General features: G+C 51.8%; 1 protein-coding gene across 2 annotated transcripts in view; it reads right to left on the bottom strand.

The window, feature by feature from the left end:
- The window catches only part of LOC119956003 (serine/threonine-protein kinase PAK 4-like), a 118,945-nt gene that overhangs the window by 14,196 nt on the left and 77,073 nt on the right, over positions 1–27,676 (bottom strand). For both annotated transcript variants that reach the window (XM_038782677.1, XM_038782685.1), the window contains 4 exons: positions 23,331–23,464; positions 17,595–17,721; positions 9,845–9,970; positions 8,722–8,856 (listed from right to left, as the gene is read on the bottom strand). In XM_038782677.1, coding sequence (XP_038638605.1) covers positions 8,722–8,856; positions 9,845–9,970; positions 17,595–17,721; positions 23,331–23,464 — 522 coding nt within the window. The remainder of the gene's footprint in view (positions 1–8,721; positions 8,857–9,844; positions 9,971–17,594; positions 17,722–23,330; positions 23,465–27,676) is intronic.

The raw sequence follows: 27,676 nt of genomic DNA, 5'->3' as shown, positions 1-27,676 counted from the left end.
AGCACTGTCTGGTACAGTGACTGGGTCAGCACTGTCTGGTACACTGACTGGGTCAGCACCGTCTGGTACACTGACTGGGTCAGCACTGTCTGGTACTGTGACTGGGTCAGCACCGTCTGGGACACTGACTGGGTCAGCACTGTCTGATACTGTGACTGGGTCAGCACCGTCTGATACTGTGACTGGGTCAGCACTGTCTGGTACACTGACTGGGTCAGCACTGTCTGGTACACTGACTGGGTCAGCACCGTCTGGTACACTGACTGGGTCAGCACTGTCTGGTACACTGACTGGGTCAGCACTGTCTGGTACACTGACTGGGTCAGCACCGTCTGGTACTGTGACTGGGTCAGCACTGTCTGGTACACTGACTGGGTCAGCACCGTCTGGGACACTGACTGGGTCAGCACTGTCTGGTACACTGACTGGGTCAGCACTGTCTGGTACACTGACTGGGTCAGCACTGTCTGGTACACTGACTGGGTCAGCACCGTCTGGTACTGTGACTGGGTCAGCACCGTCTGGTACACTGACTGGGTCAGCACCGTCTGGTACACTGACTGGGTCAGCACTGTCTGGTACACTGACTGGGTCAGCACTGTCTGGTACACTGACTGGGTCAGCACTGTCTGGTACACTGACTGGGTCAGCACTGTCTGGTACACTGACTGGGTCAGCACCGTCTGGGACACTGACTGGGTCAGCACTGTCTGGTACACTGACTGGGTCAGCACTGTCTGGTACACTGACTGGGTCAGCACCGTCTGGTACACTGACTGGGTCAGCACTGTCTGGTACACTGACTGGGTCAGCACTGTCTGGTACACTGACTGGGTCAGCACTGTCTGGTACACTGACTGGGTCAGCACTGTCTGGTACACTGACTGGGTCAGCACCGTCTGGTACACTGACTGGGTCAGCACTGTCTGGTACACTGACTGGGTCAGCACTGTCTGGTACACTGACTGGGTCAGCACTGTCTGGTACTGTGACTGGGTCAGCACTGTCTGGTACTGTGACTGGGTCAGCACCGTCTGGTACACTGACTGGGTCAGCACTGTCTGGTACACTGACTGGGTCAGCACTGTCTGGTACAGTGACTGGGTCAGCACCGTCTGGTACACTGACTGGGTCAGCACTGTCTGGTACAGTGACTGGGTCAGCACCGTCTGGTACACTGACTGGGTCAGCACTGTCTGGTACACTGACTGGGTCAGCACTGTCTGGTACACTGACTGGGTCAGCACTGTCTGGTACACTGACTGGGTCAGCACTGTCTGGTACACTGACTGGGTCAGCACTGTCTGCTACACTGACTGGGTCAGCACTGTCTGGTACACTGACTGGGTCAGCACTGTCTGGTACACTGACTGGGTCAGCACTGTCTGGTACACTGACTGGGTCAGCACTGTCTGGTACACTGACTGGGTCAGCACTGTCTGGTACACTGACTGGGTCAGCACTGTCTGGGACACTGACTGGGTCAGCACTGTCTGGTACACTGACTGGGTCAGCACTGTCTGGTACACTGACTGGGTCAGCACTGTCTGGTACACTGACTGGGTCAGCACTGTCTGGTACACTGACTGGGTCAGCACTGTCTGGTACACTGACTGGGTCAGCACTGTCTGGTACACTGACTGGGTCAGCACTGTCTGCTACACTGACTGGGTCAGCACTGTCTGGTACACTGACTGGGTCAGCACTGTCTGGTACACTGACTGGGTCAGCACTGTCTGGTACACTGACTGGGTCAGCACTGTCTGGTTCACTGACTGGGTCAGCACCGTCTGGTACACTGACTGGGTCAGCACTGTCTGGTACACTGACTGGGCCAGCACTGTCTGGTACTGTGACTGGGTCAGCACTGTCTGGTACACTGACTGGGTCAGCACTGTCTGGTACACTGACTGGGTCAGCACTGTCTGGTACACTGACTGGGTCAGCACTGTCTGGTACACTGACTGGGTCAGCACTGTCTGGTACACTGACTGGGTCAGCACTGTCTGGTACACTGACTGGGTCAGCACTGTCTGGTACACTGACTGGGTCAGCACTGTCTGGTACACTGACTGGGTCAGCACCGTCTGGTACACTGACTGGGTCAGCACTGTCTGGTACACTGACTGGGTCAGCACTGTCTGGTACACTGACTGGGTCAGCAGTGTCTGGTACACTGACTGGGTCAGCACTGTCTGGTACACTGACTGGGTCAGCACTGTCTGGTACTGTGACTGGGTCAGCACTGTCTGGTACTGTTACTGGGTCAGCACTGTCTGGTACACTAACTGGGTCAGCACTGTCTGGTACACTGACTGGGTCAGCACTGTCTGGTACACTGACTGGGTCAGCACTGTCTGGTACAGTGACTGGGTCAGCACTGTCTGGTACACTGACTGGGTCAGCACTGTCTGGTACACTGACTGGGTCAGCACTGTCTGGTACACTGACTGGGTCAGCACTGTCTGGTACACTGACTGGGTCAGCACTGTCAGGTACTGTGACTGGGTCAGCACTGTCTGGTACTGTGACTGGGTCAGCACCGTCTGGTACACTGACTGGGTCAGCACTGTCTGGTACACTGACTGGGTCAGCACCGTCTGGTACACTGACTGGGTCAGCACTGTCTGGTACACGGACTGGGTCAGCACTGTCTGGTACACGGACTGGGTCAGCACTGTCTGGTACTGTGACTGGGTCAGCACTGTCTGGTACTGTGATTGGGTCAGCACTGTCTGGTACACTGACTGGGTCAGCACTGTCTGGTACTGTGATTGGGTCAGCACTGTCTGGTACACTGACTGGGTCAGCACTGTCTGGTACACTGACTGGGTCAGCACTGTCTGGTACTGTGATTGGGTCAGCACTGTCTGGTACACTGACTGGGTCAGCACTGTCTGGTACACTGACTGGGTCAGCACTGTCTGGTACACTGACTGGGTCAGCACTGTCTGGTACACTGACTGGGTCAGCACCGTCTGGTACACTGACTGGGTCAGCACTGTCTGGTACACGGACTGGGTCAGCACTGTCTGGTACACGGACTGGGTCAGCACTGTCTGGTACACTGACTGGGTCAGCACTGTCTGGTACACTGACTGGGTCAGCACTGTCTGGTACACTGACTGGGTCAGCACCGTCTGGGACACTGACTGGGTCAGCACTGTCTGGTACACTGACTGGGTCAGCACTGTCTGGTACACTGACTGGGTCAGCACCGTCTGGTACACTGACTGGGTCAGCACTGTCTGGTACACTGACTGGGTCAGCACTGTCTGGTACACTGACTGGGTCAGCACTGTCTGGTACACTGACTGGGTCAGCACCGTCTGGTACACTGACTGGGTCAGCACTGTCCGGTACACTGACTGGGTCAGCACTGTCTGGTACACTGACTGGGTCAGCACTGTCTGGTACACTGACTGGGTCAGCACCGTCTGGTACTGTTACTGGGTCAGCACTGTCTGGTACACTGACTGGGTCAGCACTGTCTGGTACACTGACTGGGTCAGCACTGTCTGGTACACTGACTGGGTCAGCACTGTCTGGGACACTGACTGGGTCAGCACCGTCTGGGACACTGACTGGGTCAGCACCGTCTGGGACACTGACTGGGTCAGCACTGTCTGGGACACTGACTGGGTCAGCACCGTCTGGGACACTGACTGGGTCAGCACCGTCTGGTACACTGACTGGGTCAGCACTGTCTGCTACACTGACTGGGTCAGCACTGTCTGGTACACTGACTGGGTCAGCACTGTCTGGTACACTGACTGGGTCAGCACTGTCTGGTACTGTGACTGGGTCAGCACCGTCTGGTACGCTGACTGGGTCAGCACTGTCTGGTACACTGACTGGGTCAGCACTGTCTGGTACACTGACTGGGTCAGCACTGTCTGGTACACTGACTGGGTCAGCACTGTCTGGTACACTGACTGGGTCAGCACCGTCTGGTACACTGACTGGGTCAGCACTGTCTGGTACACTGACTGGGTCAGCACCGTCTGGTACACTGACTGGGTCAGCACTGTCTGCTACACTGACTGGGTCAGCACTGTCTGGTACACTGACTGGGTCAGCACTGTCTGGTACACTGACTGGGTCAGCACCGTCTGGTACACTGACTGGGTCAGCACTGTCTGGTACACTGACTGGGTCAGCACTGTCTGGTACACTGACTGGGCCAGCACTGTCTGGTACACTGACTGGGGCAGCACTGTCTGGTACACTGACTGGGTCAGCACTGTCTGGTACACTGACTGGGTCAGCACTGTCTGGTACTGTGACTGGGTCAGCACTGTCTGGTACTGTGACTGGGTCAGCACTGTCTGGTACAGTGACTGGGTCAGCACTGTCTGGTACACTGACTGGGTCAGCACTGTCTGGTACACTGACTGGGTCAGCACTGTCTGGTACACTGACTGGGTCAGCACTGTCTGCTACACTGACTGGGTCAGCACTGTCTGGTACACTGACTGGGTCAGCACTGTCTGGTACACTGACTGGGTCAGCGCTGTCTGGTACACTGACTGGGTCAGCACTGTCTGGTACACTGACTGGGTCAGCACTGTCTGGTACTGTGACTGGGTCAGCACTGTCTGGTACACTGACTGGGTCAGCACTGTCTGGTACTCTGACTGGATCAGCACTGTCTGGTACACTGACTGGGTCAGCACTGTCTGGTACACTGACTGGGTCAGCACTGTCTGGTACTGTGACTGGGTCAGCACTGTCTGGTACACTGACTGGGTCAGCACTGTCTGGTACACTGACTGGGTCAGCACTGTCTGGTACAGTGACTGGGTCAGCACTGTCTGGTACACTGACTGGGTCAGCACTGTCTGGTACACTGACTGGGTCAGCACTGTCTGGTACACTGACTGGGTCAGCACTGTCTGGTACACTGACTGGGTCAGCACTGTCTGGTACAGTGACTGGGTCAGCACTGTCTGGTACACTGACTGGGTCAGCACTGTCTGGTACACTGACTGGGTCAGCACTGTCTGGTACTGTGACTGGGTCAGCACTGTCTGGTACACTGACTGGGTCAGCACCACACTGACTGGGTCAGCACTGTCTGGTACACTGACTGGGTCAGCACTGTCTGGTACACTGACTGGGTCAGCACTGTCTGGTACACTGACTGGGTCAGCACTGTCTGGTACTGTGACTGGGTCAGCACTGTCTGGTACACTGACTGGGTCAGCACCACACTGACTGGGTCAGCACTGTCTGGTACACTGACTGGGTCAGCACTGTCTGGTACACTGACTGGGTCAGCACTGTCTGGTACACTGACTGGGTCAGCACTGTCTGGTACACTGACTGGGTCAGCACTGTCTGGTACACTGACTGGGTCAGCACTGTCTGGTACACTGACTGGGTCAGCACTGTCTGGTACACTGACTGGGTCAGCACTGTCTGGTACTGTGACTGGGTCAGCACTGTCTGGTACACTGACTGGGTCAGCACCGTCTGGTACACTGACTGGGTCAGCACTGTCTGGTACACTGACTGGGTCAGCACTGTCTGGTACACTGACTGGGTCAGCACTGTCTGGTACACTGACTGGGTCAGCACTGTCTGGTACACTGACTGGGTCAGCACCGTCTGGTACAGTGACTGGGTCAGCACTGTCTGGTACACTGACTGGGTCAGCACCACACTGACTGGGTCAGCACTGTCTGGTACACTGACTGGGTCAGCACTGTCTGGTACACTGACTGGGTCAGCACTGTCTGGTACACGGACTGGGTCAGCACTGTCTGGTACACTGACTGGGTCAGCACTGTGTGGTACACTGACTGGGTCAGCACTGTCTGGTACACTGACTGGGTCAGCACTGTCTGGTACACTGACTGGGTCAGCACCGTCTGGTACACTGACTGGGTCAGCACTGTCTGGTACACTGACTGGGTCAGCACTGTCTGGTACACTGACTGGGTCAGCACTGTCTGGTACACTGACTGGGTCAGCACCGTCTGGTACACTGACTGGGTCAGCACTGTCTGGTACACTGACTGGGTCAGCACTGTCTGGTACACTGACTGGGTCAGCACTGTCTGGTACACTGACTGGGTCAGCACTGTCTGGTACACTGACTGGGTCAGCACCGTCTGGTACAGTGACTGGGTCAGCACTGTCTGGTACACTGACTGGGTCAGCACCACACTGACTGGGTCAGCACTGTCTGGTACAGTGACTGGGTCAGCGCTGTCTGGTACACTGACTGGGTCAGCACTGTCTGGTACACTGACTGGGTCAGCACCGTCTGGTACAGTGACTGGGTCAGCACTGTCTGGTACACTGACTGGGTCAGCACTGTCTGGTACACTGACTGGGTCAGCACTGTCTGGTACACTGACTGGGTCAGCACCGTCTGGTACAGTGACTGGGTCAGCACTGTCTGGTACACTGACTGGGTCAGCACCACACTGACTGGGTCAGCACCGTCTGGTACAGTGACTGGGTCAGCACTGTCTGGTACACTGACTGGGTCAGCACCACACTGACTGGGTCAGCGCTGTCTGGTACACTGACTGGGTCAGCACTGTCTGGTACACTGACTGGGTCAGCACTGTCTGGTACACTGACTGGGTCAGCACTGTCTGGTACAGTGACTGGGTCAGCACTGTCTGGTACTGTGACTGGGTCAGCACTGTCTGGTACACTGACTGGGCCAGCACTGTCTGGTACAGTGACTGGGTCAGCACTGTCTGGTACACTGACTGGGCCAGCACTGTCTGGTACACTGACTGGGTCAGCACTGTCTGGTACACTGACTGGGTCAGCACTGTCTGGTACACTGACTGGGTCAGCACTGTCTGGTACACTGACTGGGCCAGTACTGTACTTTTGCTTCACTTCCCAATGCTCTCTGTTTCTGACTGAATATTAGTTTTTTCGGTGCCCAATATGACTCTGTAAACACCTTGGGACATCATTCTATGTTAATGGCAAGGATATAAAGTTCCTGTTGTTGTCATTTTGTTTGCAAATGAGTTTGGGTGGGACATTAATCTCTGAACTTTTAATAATGTTTCCGCTTTTAAGTCATTGTATTCCACTGAGCTGACCTTTTCCCATGCAGCAGCCACAAGCCACAAAATCAGCACATCTTTACCCTTTGTGTATTACCCAGGCATAAACCGTGCTACATCTCACTGCAACTCTTTCTTGGTCGAAGGATCGTCAGGTTTTCTTCCCCTCAAACATAAACAATTACAGATTGACAGGTTGTTGATAAACCTCATTCCTGGTTTATTTAATCTCTAGCAGCTCAGAGTTCTTAACAATAACTATATAACCGCATCTGAAAATGATTTACAAAAAACACTGTGGGCGGTATCTCTGTTCCCTCTGCAGCGAGTGAGAGTGTTGGCTGAGGGCCAAATTCTCCGTCCTCGCTAGCAGCGGGGAGGACTCGCAATGGAGAATCCCATCCTCTGTCTGGACAGACAGGAGGATCACATTTACCAAGCTCGTATCTTCAGCTTGATTTCTGGTGAATATTTTAGTTATTCTGTATGACACTCTGTAGCTGAAAGCTCCCTATAATGGGTATGGCTAAATATCGCTCTTTATCGTAGCATCTTGTCTTTCATTTTCTTCTCTTTTCCTGTGAATTTCTCCTGCTTGCTCAGATCTACCTTGCAAACCACTGCTTCCCAGACTTCTTCTGTTGAAGAACACTCCTTTTAAATAAATTAGTAATCTCTGCTCCCAATCCCCAGCTATCTAAATTATAAAACTAATTAGAAGGTTAAGTCTACTAATCGAGGATTTGGAACCGCAGACTTGGCAGATGTTTCCAGGAGGTGGTGTCGATCCTTGGACTCTAGGTCGCTGGTATTCCTCTCTCAGCCTCCTCTTGTCATCGGGTGTCCTCGAAAAATTGTGTCCCTTCAATCAGGAAGTTCCCCCAAGTAGGCCTCTTCTGAGCAAGAGTCTCCCAGGCATTGAAGTCGATGTAACATTACACTCACCCTCTTGGTTGAGGACAGAAGTGGTTCTACCCATTCTCCCCCTCCCTAAGTGTGTGGGTCTCTCCTGTGATGACCTATGACCCAGATGCTGTAGTTAGCAAAATTTAGAGTTTCTTTAAAAGGTTTGTGAAATGTTTAACTGACTTTAAGATGATTTGTGAAGGTCTTTTAAGAGTTTGCTTCAATTGCCATTTTCTTGGATTAGAAAGCGGACTGGTCCATGTGACTCTTGCCTCAGAAGCAGTACAAATAGGAAGAAAGTGAAGACGAGAAGGTGTGTGGTTGGCAGACACAAAGGAGAGCTACAAACACTAAAGAAATCTACAAGTAAAGGAGCTGGAGGGTGATGGCACAGATGCAGAAACAGAGAAAGCAAACAATGACAGAAAGACGTACAGAGAATTCTTGTGAGGAGAAGAAGCATATCCCTCTCAAAAACAGGTCAGCTTTTCTCTTTTGGGGGATTTATACGAAAATTGGGCAGGAGCTCTAGGGGGCACTTGTGCGAGCTGGCTAAAAATGTCTCAAACCTGGAAATTTGTGTGAATAGCTCAGAGGATATGTTCCAAGATTTTCTGGGGAAAGATCCAGCCAGTGAGTTGGACATGGACCTGGAGTACACCCAGGCCAAGCCATGAGGCCTGGAAGGGTAGGGATGTAGGCAAATTTCTCATCAGGTCCTCTCCTCAGTGAGCGAATCCTGGAAGCCAGGTGGTGAGGTATTTGAATCACTCACCTTGTGTTCCAGCTTCAGTCTGGGAGGAGAGTTGTCCCGGATCATCTTCATAGCTTGCACAGGAGAATCACTGAAGTAAGGGGGCTCTCCATCAATCATTTCCATCACCATAATGCCCAGTGACCAAACATCCACCTGCAACATGAAGGAGCAATTTTACTGTCTGTTCCCACCTCAAGTTAGACCAACAACTGTTACTGCACCCATTCTGTGGGACACTTCTCCACAACATCCCAGCACCAACACCCCAAGCAGTGCTTCAGCCCTCCACTCCCGCTCCGCAACTGTACACTAATTTGTGGACACTCCATGCTGACCCTACTGAGGGTCAACTTCATCTCGTCGCAAGATCTCAGATTTAACTTTGGACCATCTCATTCAACCAAGCTCTCTGCTTAAGACCAGAACATGACTCTCCTAATCTCTGTCCAGCCTATGTAACCTGCGTTCCCTCTGTACCCTGCTGAGCTCGCCCCCATGGTCCGGAGCCCATTACTTCTATCACTTGCGCCTTTCTCTCCCTTCCCCTCCCCCATCTGTCACCCACTCATGCCACTTTCCAATTCTTGCCTCTCAGTTCCTATGCCCCATCCTTTAGCTCACCCCATCACTGTCCATCTTTATTCTATCTCTTCTTTCCATATTTCAGGCTTGAGTTCACCTTAGTTAAGCCACAACAACGCTTTGCACCTCTTTCGCTACTCCCGCTATTCTAAGATGTGCTCATTGAGGTTTCTGCCTGTCCCATCTACATGATTCCCATTAAGTTTGCCTGCTGGAGTCTAACCCCTCTAAACCTCCTTCCTATCCCATTCTCCCCCTCACTCGCCACTATCCCGAATGGATCAACCATCATCGCTCCTCTCCGTATCATCCTTCCCAATGTCCTTTGCTCCTGAACAAGGCCGATGGTAACCATAACCGTATGGGGGACAGCTGCTTCGACATTCTGCCTTTGACTGAGTCTTGACTTGAGGCTGGTGAAACTTTTCCTTTGATTATGCCAGTCCCCAGCGATGCTTTCCATCATTTTCCCTACCGCCTGTTCATCCATCAGGATCCCCTACCAGCTACAGGTCCTCACCTATCCTCACTGGCATTGGTTGCCTGCGGCAGAATTTACCTCTGGTCCATATGGTAATCGGGCAATCACCTCTGGAGCCATCCAATATGGTGTGCCAACCAAAGATCTTCGCCTTGGAATCTCTTCATTCACTTGGGCACAAAATCCAAAGTCTGAGAGCTTAACCTGAGAGAGAGAATGAGAAAGGGAATGAGTGGAAGTGAAAGGAGGCTGGATTATATACTGGATTGTATGGTGGGTTTGAAGGCATGGGGCACATAGAATCGACTGGGTGCCCACCACAATCCCCATGGCAATAAACCAGGGGGGGGGGGGCAGCACGGTGACTCAGTGGTTAGCACTGCTGCCTCACGCCGTTGAGGTCCGAGGTTCAATCCTGGCCCTGGGTCACTGTCCGTGTGGAGTTTGCACATTCTCCCTGTGTTTGCGTGGGTCTCACCCCCACAACCCAAAAATGAACAGGGTAGGTGGATTGGCCACGCTAAATTGTCCCTTAATTGGAAAAAATGAATTGGGTACCCTAAATTCTTTTTAAAAAACAGGGAATGAGAGAGCTATCAAGTTTTTTTACCTGCCCTTAGCTCTAAGAGGCCTTTACAAGCTCTATTAATGACTACTTAAGGATCCATGTTATTTGGGAAGCCCCGCAGCTTTAGCTGGGGCGCAGTCACCTTTGTGAGCCTCCAGGTCCATTTGGAGGCAGCCCAAGATCATGCCCCCTTTAACACGCCTCTCTATCCTCTTGAACCTTCCAGCCTCCTCCCCTGCCAGGACCTGCCAACCTAGTGCCAGCAAAACCCCAAACATGCCTTTTATGTTTAGCATGGTGGGACTGCCGGTAGTCCCAGCAATGGCCACCGCTCCTGAAGGCACTGCTTCAGATGACCGGCAGCTTTCTAAGACGAGACTCCCTCCCAAGACAGAGGCAAAGTCCCCTCCAACCACTTAATACTGCTCTTACTAATTAATGATGTTGCGATGTCAATCCCGCCCACTGTGGGCCGAATCACTTTTTGGCACGACCCAATCTCTCACTACAATGGGGAGTTCCGACAAACGTAGCTATGTGTGGCCTCGGCCGCACGTACCTATTCAGGCCGCTTATACAACGCAAATTACATTGAATAGCCATGTGTTTCTCAGCACCACAAGCGCCGGGAAAAAAGCGATTAAACGTGCGGGCTTGGGGACTCTGTTCCCTTTTGGGAGAATCGCGCCCAGAGGGTGAGAGATTGAGAGGTATGGTGAGAGAGACAGATGGAAATTGAGAAAAATGCCGTGCTAAGAGAAACAGAGGGACAGAAGTGGAGAGAGAGAGAGACAGAGGGGCAGATTGAGAGATATACCCAGAGAAATACAGGCACAAAGAGAAAGAAGGGAGAGAGGGTGAGGCAGAGTAACAGAGATTGAGATAGAGTGGCCTGAATTTTCACTCGAGAGTCCAGAGTGCAGAGTTGGATTTCCAGGATCCACAAACCTGACCCGGAAGTTGGAGTATTTATTCCGGTGTGGCGTTGTTCTCTGGGAGGCAGGTCAGCTGACCCTGGAATGAGTACAGAGGCTGCTGGGTGCAGGGGCTGGTTGAGCAAAAGGCCTGCCTCACTGCACTGATACTTTGCCAAAGATTGTTTTCAAATTAAAACAAAAAACAGTCCTCCAACCCTCATCCCGCACACCTCCTCACCCTCCCCACATTCTCACCATGCCACATCCATGCAATGTCATATACCCACCCTCATGGACTCTCATACCCTCCATGTCAATCTCATGCCGTACTACCCACCTCCATAATCCTCATACCCTCCATGCTAACCTTCCACCTACCTCCCATGGCCATTTATAATCCCATGCCAACTCAGCCAACCCATGCCATCATCCACCAACCTTTACCCTTACACCTATCATGCCAAATCACCCAGTAGCCACCATGGGCAGACTTCAAGAGCCATGCTGAGATTAATGAAAGCAACATTCTAAATGTCTATTTCAGACTTCATTTTTAAAACAATTAACTATAAAATTTCACTATATTTTCCTTCAACTATGTAATCTCTTATAATAACAATATTTCTTACAAATGCTTATTCTCTTATAAAAACAAGCATTGGAGTTCATAGTCCCCCTTCAAAGAGTCTATAATCCATTGGAGCTATCAATCAAACTGTGAAATGGATGGCAACCCATTGTGACAATGAAAGGTTGTGAAATCAGTCATGCAGCTGAAATCCAGTAATGAATACCCTAAGGCTTATGTCAACAGTGTCAAATAGCAAACAATTATTTTTATTGTAGCACTCAAACTCTTTGGAAAAACTGTGGGAAGGGCAAGAGTTGTAAATGCCTTGACAGCTTGACAGTCACTTCTGACACTTTTGACAGCTCCTCTTGACGACCCTATTGACAGTTCCAATGAGTTTATGCATTTTTTAATGCAGATTCATGTCCAATTTTAACAATCCTAAAAGGTGTCCCGGCCATATCCAAAGGTGTAACCTACCTCTTCAAAAGGGGCCTCATTTCTCCAAAGGACTCCATAAAGTTTGGAACTGCTTCTACCAGATCCCTGAAGGCCACTCTGCCAGCATTGGAAGAAGTCATCATGACCTTGAACTTCCTGGCTAGCAAAGCAGATTCAAACATGGACCCAGAAGGACCCCACACCGACAAAATTGCACCACATGATCATTAGTGGTGGAATCCGAGGACACCCCACAGATGACATGAAGCCCTTCTTCACTAAACAACAAGAGCGGAGTGCAGAAGATGGCATCATCCTGTGGGAAACCTGAGCAGTTTCCCCCATTCAGGTTGGTGCCCAATCCTGACAGAATTACACAGTGGACGCCCCGGGGTATCCATGATGGAAATAGTCGCAATGAGCTATATCTGGCAGCCTGAGCTCAATGCAGACATCGATAATCTGATGAAGCAGTGCTCCTTTGTGCTAGGAGGACCAGAAACTCCCACCGTTAGCCTCTTCTCACCCATGGGAATGGGCAGGAAGACCATTGGTACTGGTGCACGTGGACTTCGCTGGTCAGTTCTTGGGATTGATGTTCCTTACTATGGTTGACGCCCACTCAAAATAGTTAGAAATACATCGGATTTCCCCCACCACTTCTCATGCAACGCCAACAACGTTTATGTTCCCACGGCATACCAGAGATCCTCGTATCTATTAATGGTACCCCCTTTACCAGTGGAGAATTTCAGGCATTCATGAAGTCGAACAGCATTAAGCACATCCCAATGGCACCATACCATGCATCATCAAATGGCCTAGACAAACAGGCAGTTCAAACATTAAAAAACAAATGAAGGAACAGCTTGCGGGTTCCTTGGATATGAAATTGGCCTGGCACCTCTTTGATTATAAAGCCACACCGCACATGACAACGGAAGTCGCACCGGCGGAATTGTTAATGGGACGGCGACTACACCAGAAGATCCGAAAGGACCTTCAGAATAGGAGATGTCTGTGTGGGAATTTTGGAGATGACTTCCAATGGATCCCAGGAGTCGTGCTGGAATAGACTGATCCAGTTTCTTACAAAGTCAAGTTCCAAGGGAACTCCATGAAAAAACACCGGGATCACCTGAGAAGCAGGGAGCCCACTCCAGTGGAAACAATTTCAATAGATACGACGTCCTTGATGCCTGCTGCAACTACCTCCGGCAAGGGTACTCTGGCTATGGGGGACCCGAGAATCGTTCGGAGGTCAGCACCGAAGACGAGCCTCCGTTTGTTACTCTTCAGTGCTCGACAAGGAAGTGTCGGTCCCCAGTCCGCTTCAGACCCCACCATCCTGTTCCGTCTGCCGCCGACTCAAGGCCTTGTGCCAAGTGATGAAAGAGGCCTCGTCACCACGGGAGTGAGCAGGATAATTCAGACTTGAGGGGAGAGGTGATAACACTCTCGAGGACAAGGGGGGATCGTAGAATGATCTCTCCGTGCACTTCACAGAATATGAAGGACATAGTTAGCTCACTGTTTAGCTCACTGGGCTAAATCGCTGGCTTTTAAAGCAGACCAAGCAGGCCAGCAGCACGGTTCGATTCCCGTACCTGCCTCCCCAGACAGGCGCCGGAATGTGGCAACTAGGGGCTTTTCACAGTAACTTCATTGAAGCCTACTCGTGACAATAAGCGATTTTCATTTTCATGTGTTCCCGTTGTAAACAGGCGGTGGCCTGCCCAGCTTGGGTTCGTTAGCAGGACCTTGAAATGTGGCTCCCAGACCCAGACCAGCAGTTCCCGATAGTCCTGGTTGAAGTGTTTGTTTTGTTTGTATGGTAGCGGCTTTATTTTCAGTTTAAAATAAACCAGTTTGACCTTTCATGCCACGCCTCTTTGAGCTATTACAGGAACCCTGGCTCAAAAGCCATAACATTTACATTTTGTAAGAAAACATGAATGAACCGAGTCACAGCCAATTAGCTTTTAACAACAGAACAAAAACTTTTGTTAAATGTGTAAAGTTTGACTATAATACAATACACCCACTTATCTTTACAAATGTACACAGATTTTAAGGATACCACTGGTTACTAAATGTATCTTAGGCTATAATGATCTCAGTAAACACGGTTTGGGCAGCACAGTAGCATAGTGGTTAGCAAAATTGCTTCACAGCTCCAGGGTCCCAGATTCGATTCCCGGCCTGGGTCACTGTCTGTGCGGAGTCTGCACATTCTCCTCACTGCACGTGTGTGTGCGTGGGTTTCCTCCGGGTGCTCCGGTTTCCTCCCACAGTCCAAAGATGTGCAGGTTGGGTGGATTGGCCATGATCAATTGCCAATAATGTCCAAAATTGCCCTTAGCTTTGGGTGGGGTGACTGGGTTATGGGAAAAAGGGTGGAGATGTGTGCTTGGGTAGGGTGTTCTTTCCAAGAGCCAGTGCAGAGTCAATGGGTCAAATGGCCTCCTTCTGCACTGTAAATTCTATTAATCTATGAAACACATATTCCCTGTAACCCAACAGGCTAACTGTAGTCAGACAACACCTCACTCTGAAACCCAGACTTTTTAGGTGGGGGGGGGGGGGGGGGGGGGGGAATGGCTCACCCAATCAGACCCCGTGTGGATTTTTGCCTCAAACTCCCCCCAAATCATAGTCACGAGTGCTTCCAAATTTCTCTTTCAAAAGTCATGTTTTAGAATCTTCTTACGAACAATGCTTTCCATGGGTTGTTTTCAGCAAGGATCCATCTCTAGAATTTCCAACTCTCCTTTCAATATTCCTTTGTCTTGAATTAGCGTGTGCATTGAAGCTTCCACACACAATCTCTCAACTACTCAGTCCACAATCGAATATTAGTTCTCCAAAGACTGGAATAAGGACATCAATGCTACAGATATCTCTGGCTTCTCATGAGCCAACTTCACCAGGTCTGCACTTTTCAGTTCAGACTTTAACTTCAATGAACAACACCCAGTTCCTCCTTGTTCCTTTGACTTCAAACTTACCGGAACTTCTTGTTTCATTCCCTGGTTTCTAGAACTAACTGTCCTTTAGTTTCTGGGACTTGCACACGTGCACTCTTTCCCATTACTCCATTGTTCTGATTCTGCTTCGCACAGCACTGGGAGAGTTGTTCTCCCTCTAGCTGCCTGGAATTCTTTGAAGAGGTAACCAGTACAGTTAACAAGGGGGAGCCAGTCGATGTAGTATATTTGGACTTTCAGACGGCATTTGACAAAGTCCCACATAAGAGATTATTGTGCAAACTTAAAGCGCATGGGATTGGGGGAAATGTATTGAGATGGATAGAAAACAGGTTGGCAGAGAGGAAACAAATAGTAGGGATTCATGGGTCCTTTTCAAATTGGCAGGCAGTAACCAGCGGGGTACCACAGGGATCGGTGTTGGAACCCCAGCTATTCACAATACAGCACGGTAGCATTGTGGATAGCACAATGGCTTCACAGCTCCAGGGTCCCAGGTTCGATTCCGGCTTGGGTCACTGTCTGTGCGGAGTCTGCACATCCTCCCCGTGTGTGCGTGGGTTTCCTCTGGGTGCTCCGGTTTCCTCCCACAGTCCAAAGATGTGCAGGTTAGGTCGATTGGCCATGATAAATTGCCCTTAGTGTTCAAAATTGCCCTTAGTGTTGGGTGGGGTTACTGGGTTATGGGGATAGGGTGGAGGTGTTGACCTTGGGTAGGGTGCTCTTTCCAAGAGCTGGTGCAGACTCGATGGGTCGAATGGCCTCCTTCTGCACTGTAAATTCTATGATATTAATGATTTGGATGAGGGAACAAAATGTAACATCTCAAAGTTTGCAGATGATACCAAATTAGGTGGGAGGGTGAATTGTGACGAGGATGCAGGGATCCTACATCAAGATCTGGACAGGTTGGGCAAGTGGGCAAAAAATGGCAGATGCAGTATAATTTGGATAAGTGTGAGGTTATTCACTTTGGAAGCAAAAACAGGAAGGCAGATTACTACCTGAATGGTTGTAAATTGGGAGAGGGGAGTGTGCAGCGGGACCTGGTGTCCTTGTGCACCATTCACTGAAGGTAAGCATGCAGGTGCAGCATGCGGTAAAGAAGGCTAATGGTATGTTGGCCTTCATTGCGACAGGTTTCGAGTATAGAAGCAGGGATGTGTTGCTGCAATTATACAGGGCCTTGGTGAGGCCACACCTGGAGTATTGTGTGCAGTTTTGGTCTCCTTCTCTGAGGAAGGATGTTCTTGCTCTCGAGGGAGTGCAGCGAAGGTTTACCAGACTGATTCCAGGGATGGCGGGACTGTCTTGTGAGGAGAGATTGACTAGGTTGGGATTGTTCTCGCTGGAGTTCAGAAGAATGAGGGCGGGAACTCATAGAGACTTATAAAATTTTAACATGACTAGACAGGGTAGATGCAGGGAAGATGTTACCAATGATGGGTGTGTCCAGAACCAGGGGTCACAGTCTGAGGATTCAGGGTAAACCATTTTGGACAGAGATAAGGAGACATTTCTTCACCCAAAGAGTGGTGAGCCTGTGGAATTCATTACCACAGGAAGTAGTTGATGCTAAAATTTGAATATATTCAAGAGGTGGCTGGATATAGCACTTGAGGAGAATGGGATCAAAGGCTATGCGGAGAAAGCAGGATTAGGTTATTGAGTTGGATGATCAGCCATGATCGTGATGAATGGCGGAGCAGGCTCGAAGGGCCAAAAGGCCTCCTCCTGCTCCTATCTTCTATGTATCTATGCCTGGTTTCAGTTAAACTAAAAACAGGTGTTTTCTGAAAAGTGGCCCCTGGTTGCTAAGCAACAGGTCATTATTTTCCCAAGCTATTTCACACTCTCTCTCTGCACAATAGAGACACATTTTAAAACGAAACCAAAATCCCCCATGCACGCAAACCCCTTTTTCTAACTTGAATCGAACTAGAGTTTTACCCTTTCTTACACAGAAACACTAAATTAAACTCACTTAAATCTATAACTTGTTTCTATCATCCAACAACACAAACATAGATCACTTAAAACTAACTCTGTTCCCTGAGACACGGACTTGGCTTGTGTTTCCAACACAATCACTAAGTCAGAGGTTACCAGCAGGGTTCACTGAACAGAGACCAATGTTTGCCCGCCTTAGTCCAAAGACAAGCCGTGTAAATCAGCACCCCTACAATCATCATTCCTCCATCTGATGAGACCAGGACAGGCATGGGAAGGTGTTCTTCCACTTTCCTGCCCTGTATCTATCTCAGTGCCACACCGGGTGACAAAACCTATGACCACTTCAATTTTGAGGCAAATTATTTCAATTGTAACCACTGTTTTCTCTTACCCGTCCATCGAGTGTGAGCAGAATGGAGTCACTCTTGATGTCTCTGTGGATCACGCCCTGGGAGTGGAGATAAGTCAAAGCCTTCAATATTGACAGGCAAACAGTAGCAATCTGATCCTCATCCATCCTGTGCGAACAATTAATGAAAGATAATTAGTGAACACAATCTGTCAGACATAGATTGCACAAAATGAGGCCATTCGGGCTATTGTGTGTATGTCGGCAACAAAGATCGAACTACACTAATCTCATTTTCCCATTTGGCCCATAGCCCTGGAGGTTACAGCAGCGCAAATGAACATCTAAATACTTCTTTTTTTTAAGTACATTTAGAGTGCCCAATTATTTTTTTCTAATTAAGGGGCAATTTAGTGTGGCCATCCACCTAACCTGCATATATTTGGGTTGTGGGGGTGAAACCCACGTAGACACGGGGAGAATTTGCAAATTCCACACGGACAGTGACCCAGGGCCGGGATTCGAACTCAGGTCCTCACCGCCATAGGTAGCACTGTGCCACATGACGCCCTACACCTAAATACTTCTTAAATGTTATGATAGTTTCTGACTCAATCACCCTTTCAGGCAGCGAGTTCCAGATTCCCACCATCCTTTGAATGCAAAATTTCTCCTCACCTCCCCTCTTCGCCTTCTATCTCTCACCGTAAATCTATACCCCTGTTTATTGACCCCGCGGCAGATGGGAAAAGTGCTTCCTATTCACCCTGGGCGCGATTCTCCGCACTCACGGCGGGGCGGAGAATAGCGGGCGGGGCAAATTTTTATGGCGACGCTGGTCCGACGCCCTCCCGCTATTCTCCCCCCCCCCCCCCCCCACGCCCGCCCCCGACACGAATCTCTGCTCGCCGTTTTTTTACGGCGAGCAGCGATTCTCCCCTGGCCAGTGGGCCGATTTCCAAAGTCTTTACGGCCGTTTTCACGATTTTTAATACACCTGCTATACCAGTTTGTGAAAACGGCCGCAAAGTGCCGTTCTGCACAACCATGCCACCGATTGGCACGGCCGTGCCAAGGGTGGCATGGGCCAGCGATCGGTGGGCACCGATCGCGGGCAGCGGGTCCGATTCCCGCGCACTCTTTCTCCCTCCGCCGCCCCGCATATGATGACGTCAGCCGCGCATGCGCGGATTGGACGACTCCAACCCGCGCATGCGCGGATGACGTCATCCACGCATATGTGTCAGACCCGTGCATGCGCGGCTGAGGGGCATTACGGACCGCGCATGCACGGATCTGACGCATATGCGCGGATGGCGTCATCCGCGCATGCGCGGGTTGGAGTCGTCCAGTCCACGCATGCGCGGCTGACGTCATCATATGCATCAGCCATCGCTAACTTTGGCGCGCGGGCTTAGCGAAATTCGTTAAGCCCGCGATGCCGGAGTTCACGGGACCGCGATGCTAGCCCCGACCGGGGAGCAGAATCGGGTCCCAGGAGGGGGCGCGGAGGCTGCCGTGAAACACAGCCGGTTTCATGGCAGCCTTCACGACTCTCTGCCTTTGCGGAGAATCGCGCCCCCTATCTATGCTCCTCATAATCTGATACACCTCTATCAGGTCCCCTCTCAACCTTTGCTGCACCAAAGAAAACAGCCCAAGTTTTTCCAATCTTTCCTCATAGTTCAGACCCTCCAGCCCAGGCAGATCCTGGTAAATCCCCTCTGCACCCTCTCCAGTACAGTCACATCCTTCCTATAATGTGGTGGCCAGAACTGCACACTACTCCAGTTGTGGCCTAACCAATGTTTGATACACTTCCAGCATAACCTCTCTGCTCTTGTATTCTATACCTTAGCTAACAAAGACAAGTATCCCATATGCTTTCTTAACCACCTTATCTACCTGCCTGCCACCTTCAGAGATTTGGGGATATGCACTCTAAGGCTCCTCTGACCTTCAGTCATTTCGAGCTGCTCCCATTCACAGTGTAATCCTTTGCCTTGTTAGCCCTCCCTGCACATGTATCTGCACATAAAGGGCGCAATCTAGTGGAAAGGTTTCTAAGTGTCATTTCAGACGGGTTTGGCTGGGAGTTTCTCCCCGTCTCTGTCGATGAGTTGACCACTGCTATCTAAGTCATTTTTTTGGGCCCTTGGGAGTTTCCAGGCTAGCCACACTTAGAATTTTTTCCATCACTGGGGAGCTGAACCCGCTGGTCAGACCAGCTCCTCAGAGATCGGGCCACCATTTCGAAAGGGTGCCCCGATCTCTAAGTGAACTTGAGGGTACCCCACATCCCCCACTCACAGGTGATGTCACCTCCCCACACAAAAATGGGCATTACCCCATCACCCCAAGTGAGGACACCCCGCTATGGGGTTACTGAGGGCCCCCCTTTTCAGGTCTTCCCATGCCGCCTTTTGCCCCTCCCCTTCCAGGACCCCCACCCTCCAGCCCCCAACCTTCCGGACGCTCCATCATACCCATACTTCACCCCCACCATTCATACACCCCTCATCCCTCCTTTCATGGGCACAGCCCCCCCTCAAGACCTGACCCTTGACAATGCCACCCTGGCACCCAGACACCCTGGCACTGTCATCCTGGCACCTGGGTAGTGAAAGGGTGGCAGTGCCAAGCTGCCCAGGTGCCAAGGGGAAAGCTAGGATGCCACCTGCCCTGTCCTTGACCACCCAAGGACTTCCAATGGCCTGGAAGACCCCCCTCACAGATATTGGGAGCCAGTTAGATCCGGCATCAGCACGCTTAAGTGGGTGTGTGAGACTTGGGGGGGGGGGGGGGGGGGGGGGGGGGGGGGGGGGGGGGGGGGCAAGAATGTGACACCTTGCAAGATCTAGGTTAGATCTTGTGAGGCGCAACAGCCATCGGACAGCCCACGGGAGGCCTCTGCTGGCATCTACCGGTCTCATTGTGCCCCCATTCAGACGCAATGCCAGTAGATCGCGCCCTATTTGTCTGGCTCTTAACACCCTCTCAAGTGGCCTGGCAAGCCATTTATTATTCATAGGAGAAGGCTCACCACTTTCTGAAAGCAACAATGGATGGGCAATAAACAAGCCCTCGCCAGTCTCACCTACACCCTCATAACTAAAATCACAAAATGGCTGCAGGACAGAAGGAGGCCATTTGGTCCATCGATTCCAGGCCACTTAGTCACGAGAAATAACCTTTTTCCACTCAGCCAGTCTCATTCCTTCATAATTTAAAATATCTTGATCAAATCAGCCCGTAATCTCCTCTGTGCGAACAAACACTCCCATTTGATGAGGTTGCTCTTTGTACTTGTCTTGCTTCACACCAGGCAGGAAGCTTATATTGGGAACAGTAAATGAGCTAGGTAATGAACGGGTTGACTTTGAGTACTAGAAATAAACTGCTGACAAAGAGAGGTAGGTGCCAGAATGTCTGCACAGGTGGAGTAAATTCAGAAACAGGTTATGATTGTGTGTGAGAAATGTCTAGGCGAGTAAGTAAGTGCTGACAGCATGACCAGCCTGAGTGCTAAAGCATGTGAAATGTCTCCAGCGCAGTAAACAGCTCAAGCTTTAGTGCGCGCATTCAAGAAAGGAGTTCTCTCGTTGCTCATTTTTCACTAACCTTCCATATCGAACTGGATAAAGATAGCGGACACCAGCAAACTGGAGGGACACTAAATAGTCTTGAAGAGATCACTCGAAATGACCAGGAGATATAGCGCACGGATATCATTTTATAAATATCAAGACTTCTATCTCATAAATCCAACTTATGCCCAGTTAATTAATAAATAAGGATCGTCCTAGCATGAGGGAACCTGAGCTGCATCCTCCCTAGTACCTCAATGACAGTCCTACAGTGCGGTGATCACAATTGCACACAGTACTCCACCTATAGTCATATCATAAAGGTTTCACCATTACATTTCGACAATCTGATTCAGATATTGGGGGCAGCACAGTAGCACAGCGGTTAGCACAATTGCTTCACAGCTCCAGGGTCCCAGGTTCGATTCCCGGCTTGGGTCACTGCCTTTGTGGAGTCTGCACGTTCTCCCCCTGCGTGGGATTCCTCCGGGTGCTCCGGTTTCCTCCCACAGTCCAAAGATGTGCAGGTTAGGTGGATTGGCCAGGCTAAAATTACCCTTAGTGTCCAAAAAGGTTAGGTGGGGTTACTGGGTTACGGGGATGAGGTGGAGGTGTGGGCTTGGGTAGGGTGTTCTTTTCAAGGGCTGGTGCAGACTCAATGGGCCAAACTGCCTCCTTCTGCTCTGTAAATTCTATGAAATACACAGGGCGCAATCTACCTAAATGGGCCTGAAGATTCACCTGAAGAAGGAGCCGTGCTCCGAAAGCTCGTGTTTGAAACAAACCTGTTGGACTTTAACCTGGTGTTGTAAGACTTCTTACTGTACCTAAATGGGGACAGAGCCCCGTAGTGCACACGTTTAGCACGCCGAGAAACACCCCATTGTCTAATGCCCATATGGGTAGATCGGTGTTCCTCAGCAGGAACATGCGGCCGAGGTCGCACTTAACCCCGTTCCTCCACTCAATGGAACTCCTCAGTTCACCCCATGACACGTCCCCAAACCCACACCCCCCAAGCCCCAACCCACTGTAAAGGGTTCTTCGCCCCCCCCTACCACCCCCTCTCAACTGCACAGGGCACACGCCAGCCCAAACCCCACCACACAGAAAATGCCAAGCTGGCACCCAGAGGATATGTCCTTGGAGGCCTCCGATCCACTGGGAGACCTCCCACCAGTGTGGTCCCATCTTGCTCCCGTTTGTGGTGGAGACCAGCACTGAATATCACTCGTCTGAGGACTCCAAGGCAAAGGGGTTAGATCCCACATCTTGTTTAGATTTTGGGAACATGTGTTAGAGGGAGACTAGGGGCGTGATTCTCCGCAACCATGATGGGTGGGAGAATAGCGGGAGGTCTGCTTCCGCACCTCCCGCTATTCTCCCACCCCACCCAAAAAGGCATGTCCGGTTTTGTGACACGCCACTCGGAGAAACGCGGGCCGTCGTTTTTCACGGTGGCCCGCGATTCTCCGGCCTGGATGGGCCGAGCGGCCTGCCGTTCCCGACCTGTTCACGATGGCGGCAACCACACCTGGTCGCTGCCGTCGTGAACATGGTGAGCCAGGTAAGTGTGGGGTCTGCGGGGGGCGGATCGGGGATCGAGCACCACGACCGTGCTCGGGAGGGGACGGGCCCGCGATCGGTGCCCACCGATCGTCAGGCCGGCGTCTCAAGGGGACGCACTCTTTCCCCTCTGCCGTCCTGCAAGATCAAACCGCCACGTCTTGCGGGGCGGCTGAGGGGAAAGACGGCAACTGTGCATGTGCGGGTTTGAGCTGTCCAACCCGCGCATGCGGGGCTGACGTCATTAGACGCTGCCGCGGCGTCATTCTTGGCGCGCTGGGCCTTGAAGCCAGGGACAAGGCCCGCCGGCCGAGTTTCACGGTACGGCCCTCCTATCCCCCCGGCGAGGGGAGAATAGGGGGCCGGGAGAGGCTTCCGACGCCGTTGTGAACCTCTCCGGGTTTCACGACGGCGTGGGGCCTTGCGGAGAATTCCGCCCTAGATGTCTCATTCTAATATGCAGATTTTCCAGAAATTTCGTTAGATCTCATGAGGCATGGCAAGCTGGGCAGATCCCGAAAGTGGGGCTACCCAGCATCTACCGGCCATGCTGTTTTTCAGCTGCAATGTGGCTGGTAGATCCCGCACACAGTCTAACTCAGTGCAGTGGATGCTACGACAATACCTGGTAAAGGAGATGATATCGGTGAGTGCCCCACCCTGTAGGAGCTCCATCACAACCCACAGTTCATCCCCAACCAGATGGCTGCTGTACATTTCCACCACATTGTCATGATGATAATCTCTCATTATTACAACCTGATGAACAAAACAAAGAGGTCTGTCAGTGGATCTGCTTCTGTGGAGGAAATGCTATAACACCAAAGTACTGGTCACAGCTGGCTCTCCCCCAACCCCCACCACCATCCAGTCACTTCACTTCAAACAACCACATCAAGCGGCCAGTCTATCTCTAACCCACCAATCTCTACTCTCTATATCTCTAACACCTCCAATCCACACTCTCTGTATCTCTAACACCTCCAATCCCCACTCTCTGTATCTCTAACACCTCCAATCCACACTCTCTGTATCTCTAACACCTCCAATCCCCACTCTCTGTATCTCTAACCCCCCCCCCAATCCCCTCTCTCTGTATCTCTAACCCCCCCCATCCCCTCTCTCTGTATCTCTAACCCCCAATCCCCTCTCTCTGTATCTCTAACCCCCCCTATCCCCACTCTCTGTATCTCTAACCCCCCCATCCCCACTCTCTGTATCTCTAACCCCCCCCAATCCCCTCACTCTATATCTCTAACCCCCCCATCCCCACTCTCTATATCTCTAACCCCCCCCCAATCCCCTCTCTCTGTATCTCTAACCCCCCCCCCATCCCTTCTCTCTGTATCTCTAACCCCCCCAGTCCCCACTCTCTGTACCTCTAACCCCCCCCCCATCCCCACTCTCTGTATCTCTAACCCCCCCACCCCAATCCCCTCTCTATCTCTAACCCCCCCCCCAATCCCCTCTCTCTGTATCTCTAACCCCCCCAATCCCCTCTCTCTGTATCTCTAACCCCCCCATCCCCACTCTCTGTATCTCTAACCCCCCCCCCCACCACCACCAAAACAAAGAGGTCTGTCAGTGGATCTGCTTCTGTGGAGGAAACGCTATAACACCAAAGTACTGGTCACACCTGGCTCTCCCCCAACCCCCACCACCATCCAGTCACTTCAGCTTCAAACAACCACATCAAGCGGCCAGTCTACCTCTAACCCACCAATCTCTACTCTCTATATCTCTAACACCTCCAATCCACACTCTCTATCTCTCTAACCCCCCCCCCCCCCAATCCCCTCTCTCTGTATCTCTAACACCTCCAATCCACACTCTCTGTATCTCTAACACCTCCAATCCCCACTCTCTGTATCTCTAACCCCCCCCCATCCCCTCTCTCTGTATCTCTAACCCCCCCATCCCCTCTCTCTGTATCTCTAAACCTCCCCAATCCCCTCTCTCTGTATCTCTAACCGCCCCCAATCCCCACTCTCTGTATCTCTAACCCCCCCCCATCCCCACTCTCTGTATCTCTAACCCCCCCCCCAATCCCCTCTCTCTGTATCTCTAACCCCGCCACCCCCCCGCAATCGCCTCTCTCTGTATCTCTAACCCCCCATCCCCACTCTCTGTATCTCTAACCCCCCCCAATTCCCTCTCTCTATATCGCTAACCCCCCCCATCCCCTCTCTCTGTATCTCTAACCCCCCCCATCCCCACTCTCTGTATCTCTAACCCCCCCAATCCCCTCTCTCTGTATCTCTAACCCCCCCAATCCCCTCTCTCTGTATCTCTAACATCCCCCAATCCCCTCTCTCTGTATCTCTAACCCCCCAATCCCCACTCTCTGTATCTCTAACCCCCCCCCCAACCCCTCTCTCTGTATCTCTAACCCCCCCAATCCCCTCTCTCTGTATCTCTAACCCCCCCCAATCCCCTCTCTCTGTATCTCTAAACCCCCAATCCCCACTCTCTGTATCTCTAACCCCCCCCCCCATCCCCTCTCTCTGTATCTCTAACCCCCCCCAATCCCCTCTCTCTGTATCTCTAACCCCCCCACATCCCCACTCTCTGTATCTCTAACCCCCCCCCCATCCCCTCTCTCTGTATCTCTAACCCCCGCCCCCCATCCCCATTCTCTGTATCTATAACCCCCCCAAACCCCTTTCTCGTATCTCTAACTCCCCCAATCCCCTCTCTCGGTATCTCTAACCCCCCCAATCCCCTCTCTCTGTATCTCTAACCCCCCCCACCAATCCCCTCTCTCTGTATCTCTAACTCTCCAATCCCCTCTCTCTGTATCTCTAACCCCCCCAATCCCCACTCTCTGTATCTCTAACCCCCCCCCCCCCCAATCCCCTCTCTCTGTATCTCTAACCCCCCCATCCCTTATCTCTGTATCTCTAACCCCCCCAGTCCCCACTCTCTGTATCTCTAACCCCCCCATCCCCACTCTCTGTATCTCTACCCCCCCATCCCCTCTCTCTGTACCTCTAACCCCCCCCAATCCCCTCTCTCTGTATCTCTAACACCTCCAATCCACACTCTCTGTATCTCTAACACCTCCAATCCCCACTCTCTGTATCTCTAACCCCCCCCCCCCCCCATCCCCTCTCTCTGTATCTCTAACCCCCCCATCCCCTCTCTCTGTATCTCTAACCCCCCCAATCCCCACTCTCTGTATCTCTAACCCCCCCCCCCCCCCCCCCCCACCAAAACAAAGAGGTCTGTCAGTGGATCTGCTTCTGTGGAGGAAACGCTATAACACCAAAGTACTGGTCACACCTGGCTCTCCCCCAACCCCCACCACCATCCAGTCACTTCAGCTTCAAACAACCACATCAAGCGGCCAGTCTACCTCTAACCCACCAATCTCTACTCTCTATATCTCTAACACCTCCAATCCACACTCTCTATCTCTCTAACCCCCCCCCCCCCCCCAATCCCCTCTCTCTGTATCTCTAACACCTCCAATCCACACTCTCTGTATCTCTAACACCTCCAATCCCCACTCTCTGTATCTCTAACCCCCCCCCCCCCCCCCATCCCCTCTCTCTGTATCTCTAACCCCCCCATCCCCTCTCTCTGTATCTCTAACCCTCCCCAATCTGCTCTCTCTGTATCTCTAACCGCCCCCAATCCCCACTCTCTGTATCTCTAACCCCCCCCATCCCCACTCTCTGTATCTCTAACCCCCCCCAATCCCCTCTCTCTGTATCTCTAACCCCTCCACCCCCCCGCAATCGCCTCTCTCTGTATCTCTAACCCCCCATCCCCACTCTCTGTATCTCTAACCCCCCCCAATTCCCTCTCTCTATATCGCTAACCCCCCCCATCCCCTCTCTCTGTATCTCTAACCCCCCCCATCCCCACTCTCTGTATCTCTAACCCCCCCAATCCCCTCTCTCTGTATCTCTAACCCCCCAATCCCCTCTCTCTGTATCTCTAACATCCCCCAATCCCCTCTCTCTGTATCTCTAACCCCCCCAATCCCCACTCTCTGTATCTCTAACCCCCCCCAACCCCTCTCTCTGTATCTCTAACCCCCCCCAATCCCCTCTCTCTGTATCTCTAACCCCCCCCAATCCCCTCTCTCTGTATCTCTAAACCCCCAATCCCCACTCTCTGTATCTCTAACCCCCCCCCATCCCCTCTCTCTGTATCTCTAACCCCCCCAATCCCCTCTCTCTGTATCTCTAACCCCCCCCCCCCCCCATCCCCACTCTCTGTATCTCTAACCCCCCCCCATCCCCTCTCTCTGTATCTCTAACCCCCGCCCCCCATCCCCATTCTCTGTATCTATAACCCCCCCAATCCCCTTTCTCGTATCTCTAACTCCCCCAATCCCCTCTCTCGGTATCTCTAACCCCCCCAATCCCCTCTCTCTGTATCTCTAACCCCCCCACCAATCCCCTCTCTCTGTATCTCTAACTCTCCAATCCCCTCTCTCTGTATCTCTAACCCCCCCAATCCCCATTCTCTGTATCTCTAACCCCCCCCCCCAATCCCCTCTCTCTGTATCTCTAACCCCTCCATCCCTTCTCTCTGTATCTCTAACCCCCCCAGTCCCCACTCTCTGTATCTCTAACCCCCCCATCCCCACTCTCTGTATCTCTAACCCCCCCATCCCCTCTCTCTGTACCTCTAACCCCCCCCCCCCAATCCCCACTCTCTGTATCTCTAACCCCCCCATCCCCTCTCTCTGTATCTCTAACCCCCCCAATCCCCTCTCTCTGTATCGCTAACCCCCCCCAATCCCCTCTCTCTGTATCCCTAACCCCCCCCCCAATCCCCTCTCTCTGTATCTCTAACCCCCCCTAATCCCCTCTCTCTGTATCTCTAACCCCCCCATCCCCACTCTCTGTATCTCTAACCCCCCCCCCCAATCCCCTCTCTATGTATCTCTAACCCCCCCAATCCCCTCTCTCTGTATCTCTAACCCCCCCCCAATCCCCTCTCTCTGTTTCTCTAACC

The sequence above is a fragment of the Scyliorhinus canicula genome, chromosome 2, assembly GCF_902713615.1.
Source record: "Scyliorhinus canicula chromosome 2, sScyCan1.1, whole genome shotgun sequence".
Taxonomy (NCBI): domain Eukaryota; kingdom Metazoa; phylum Chordata; class Chondrichthyes; order Carcharhiniformes; family Scyliorhinidae; genus Scyliorhinus; species Scyliorhinus canicula.
Note: the sequence above shows the minus strand (reverse complement) of the source record. Positions and strands in the feature narration are given on the sequence as shown.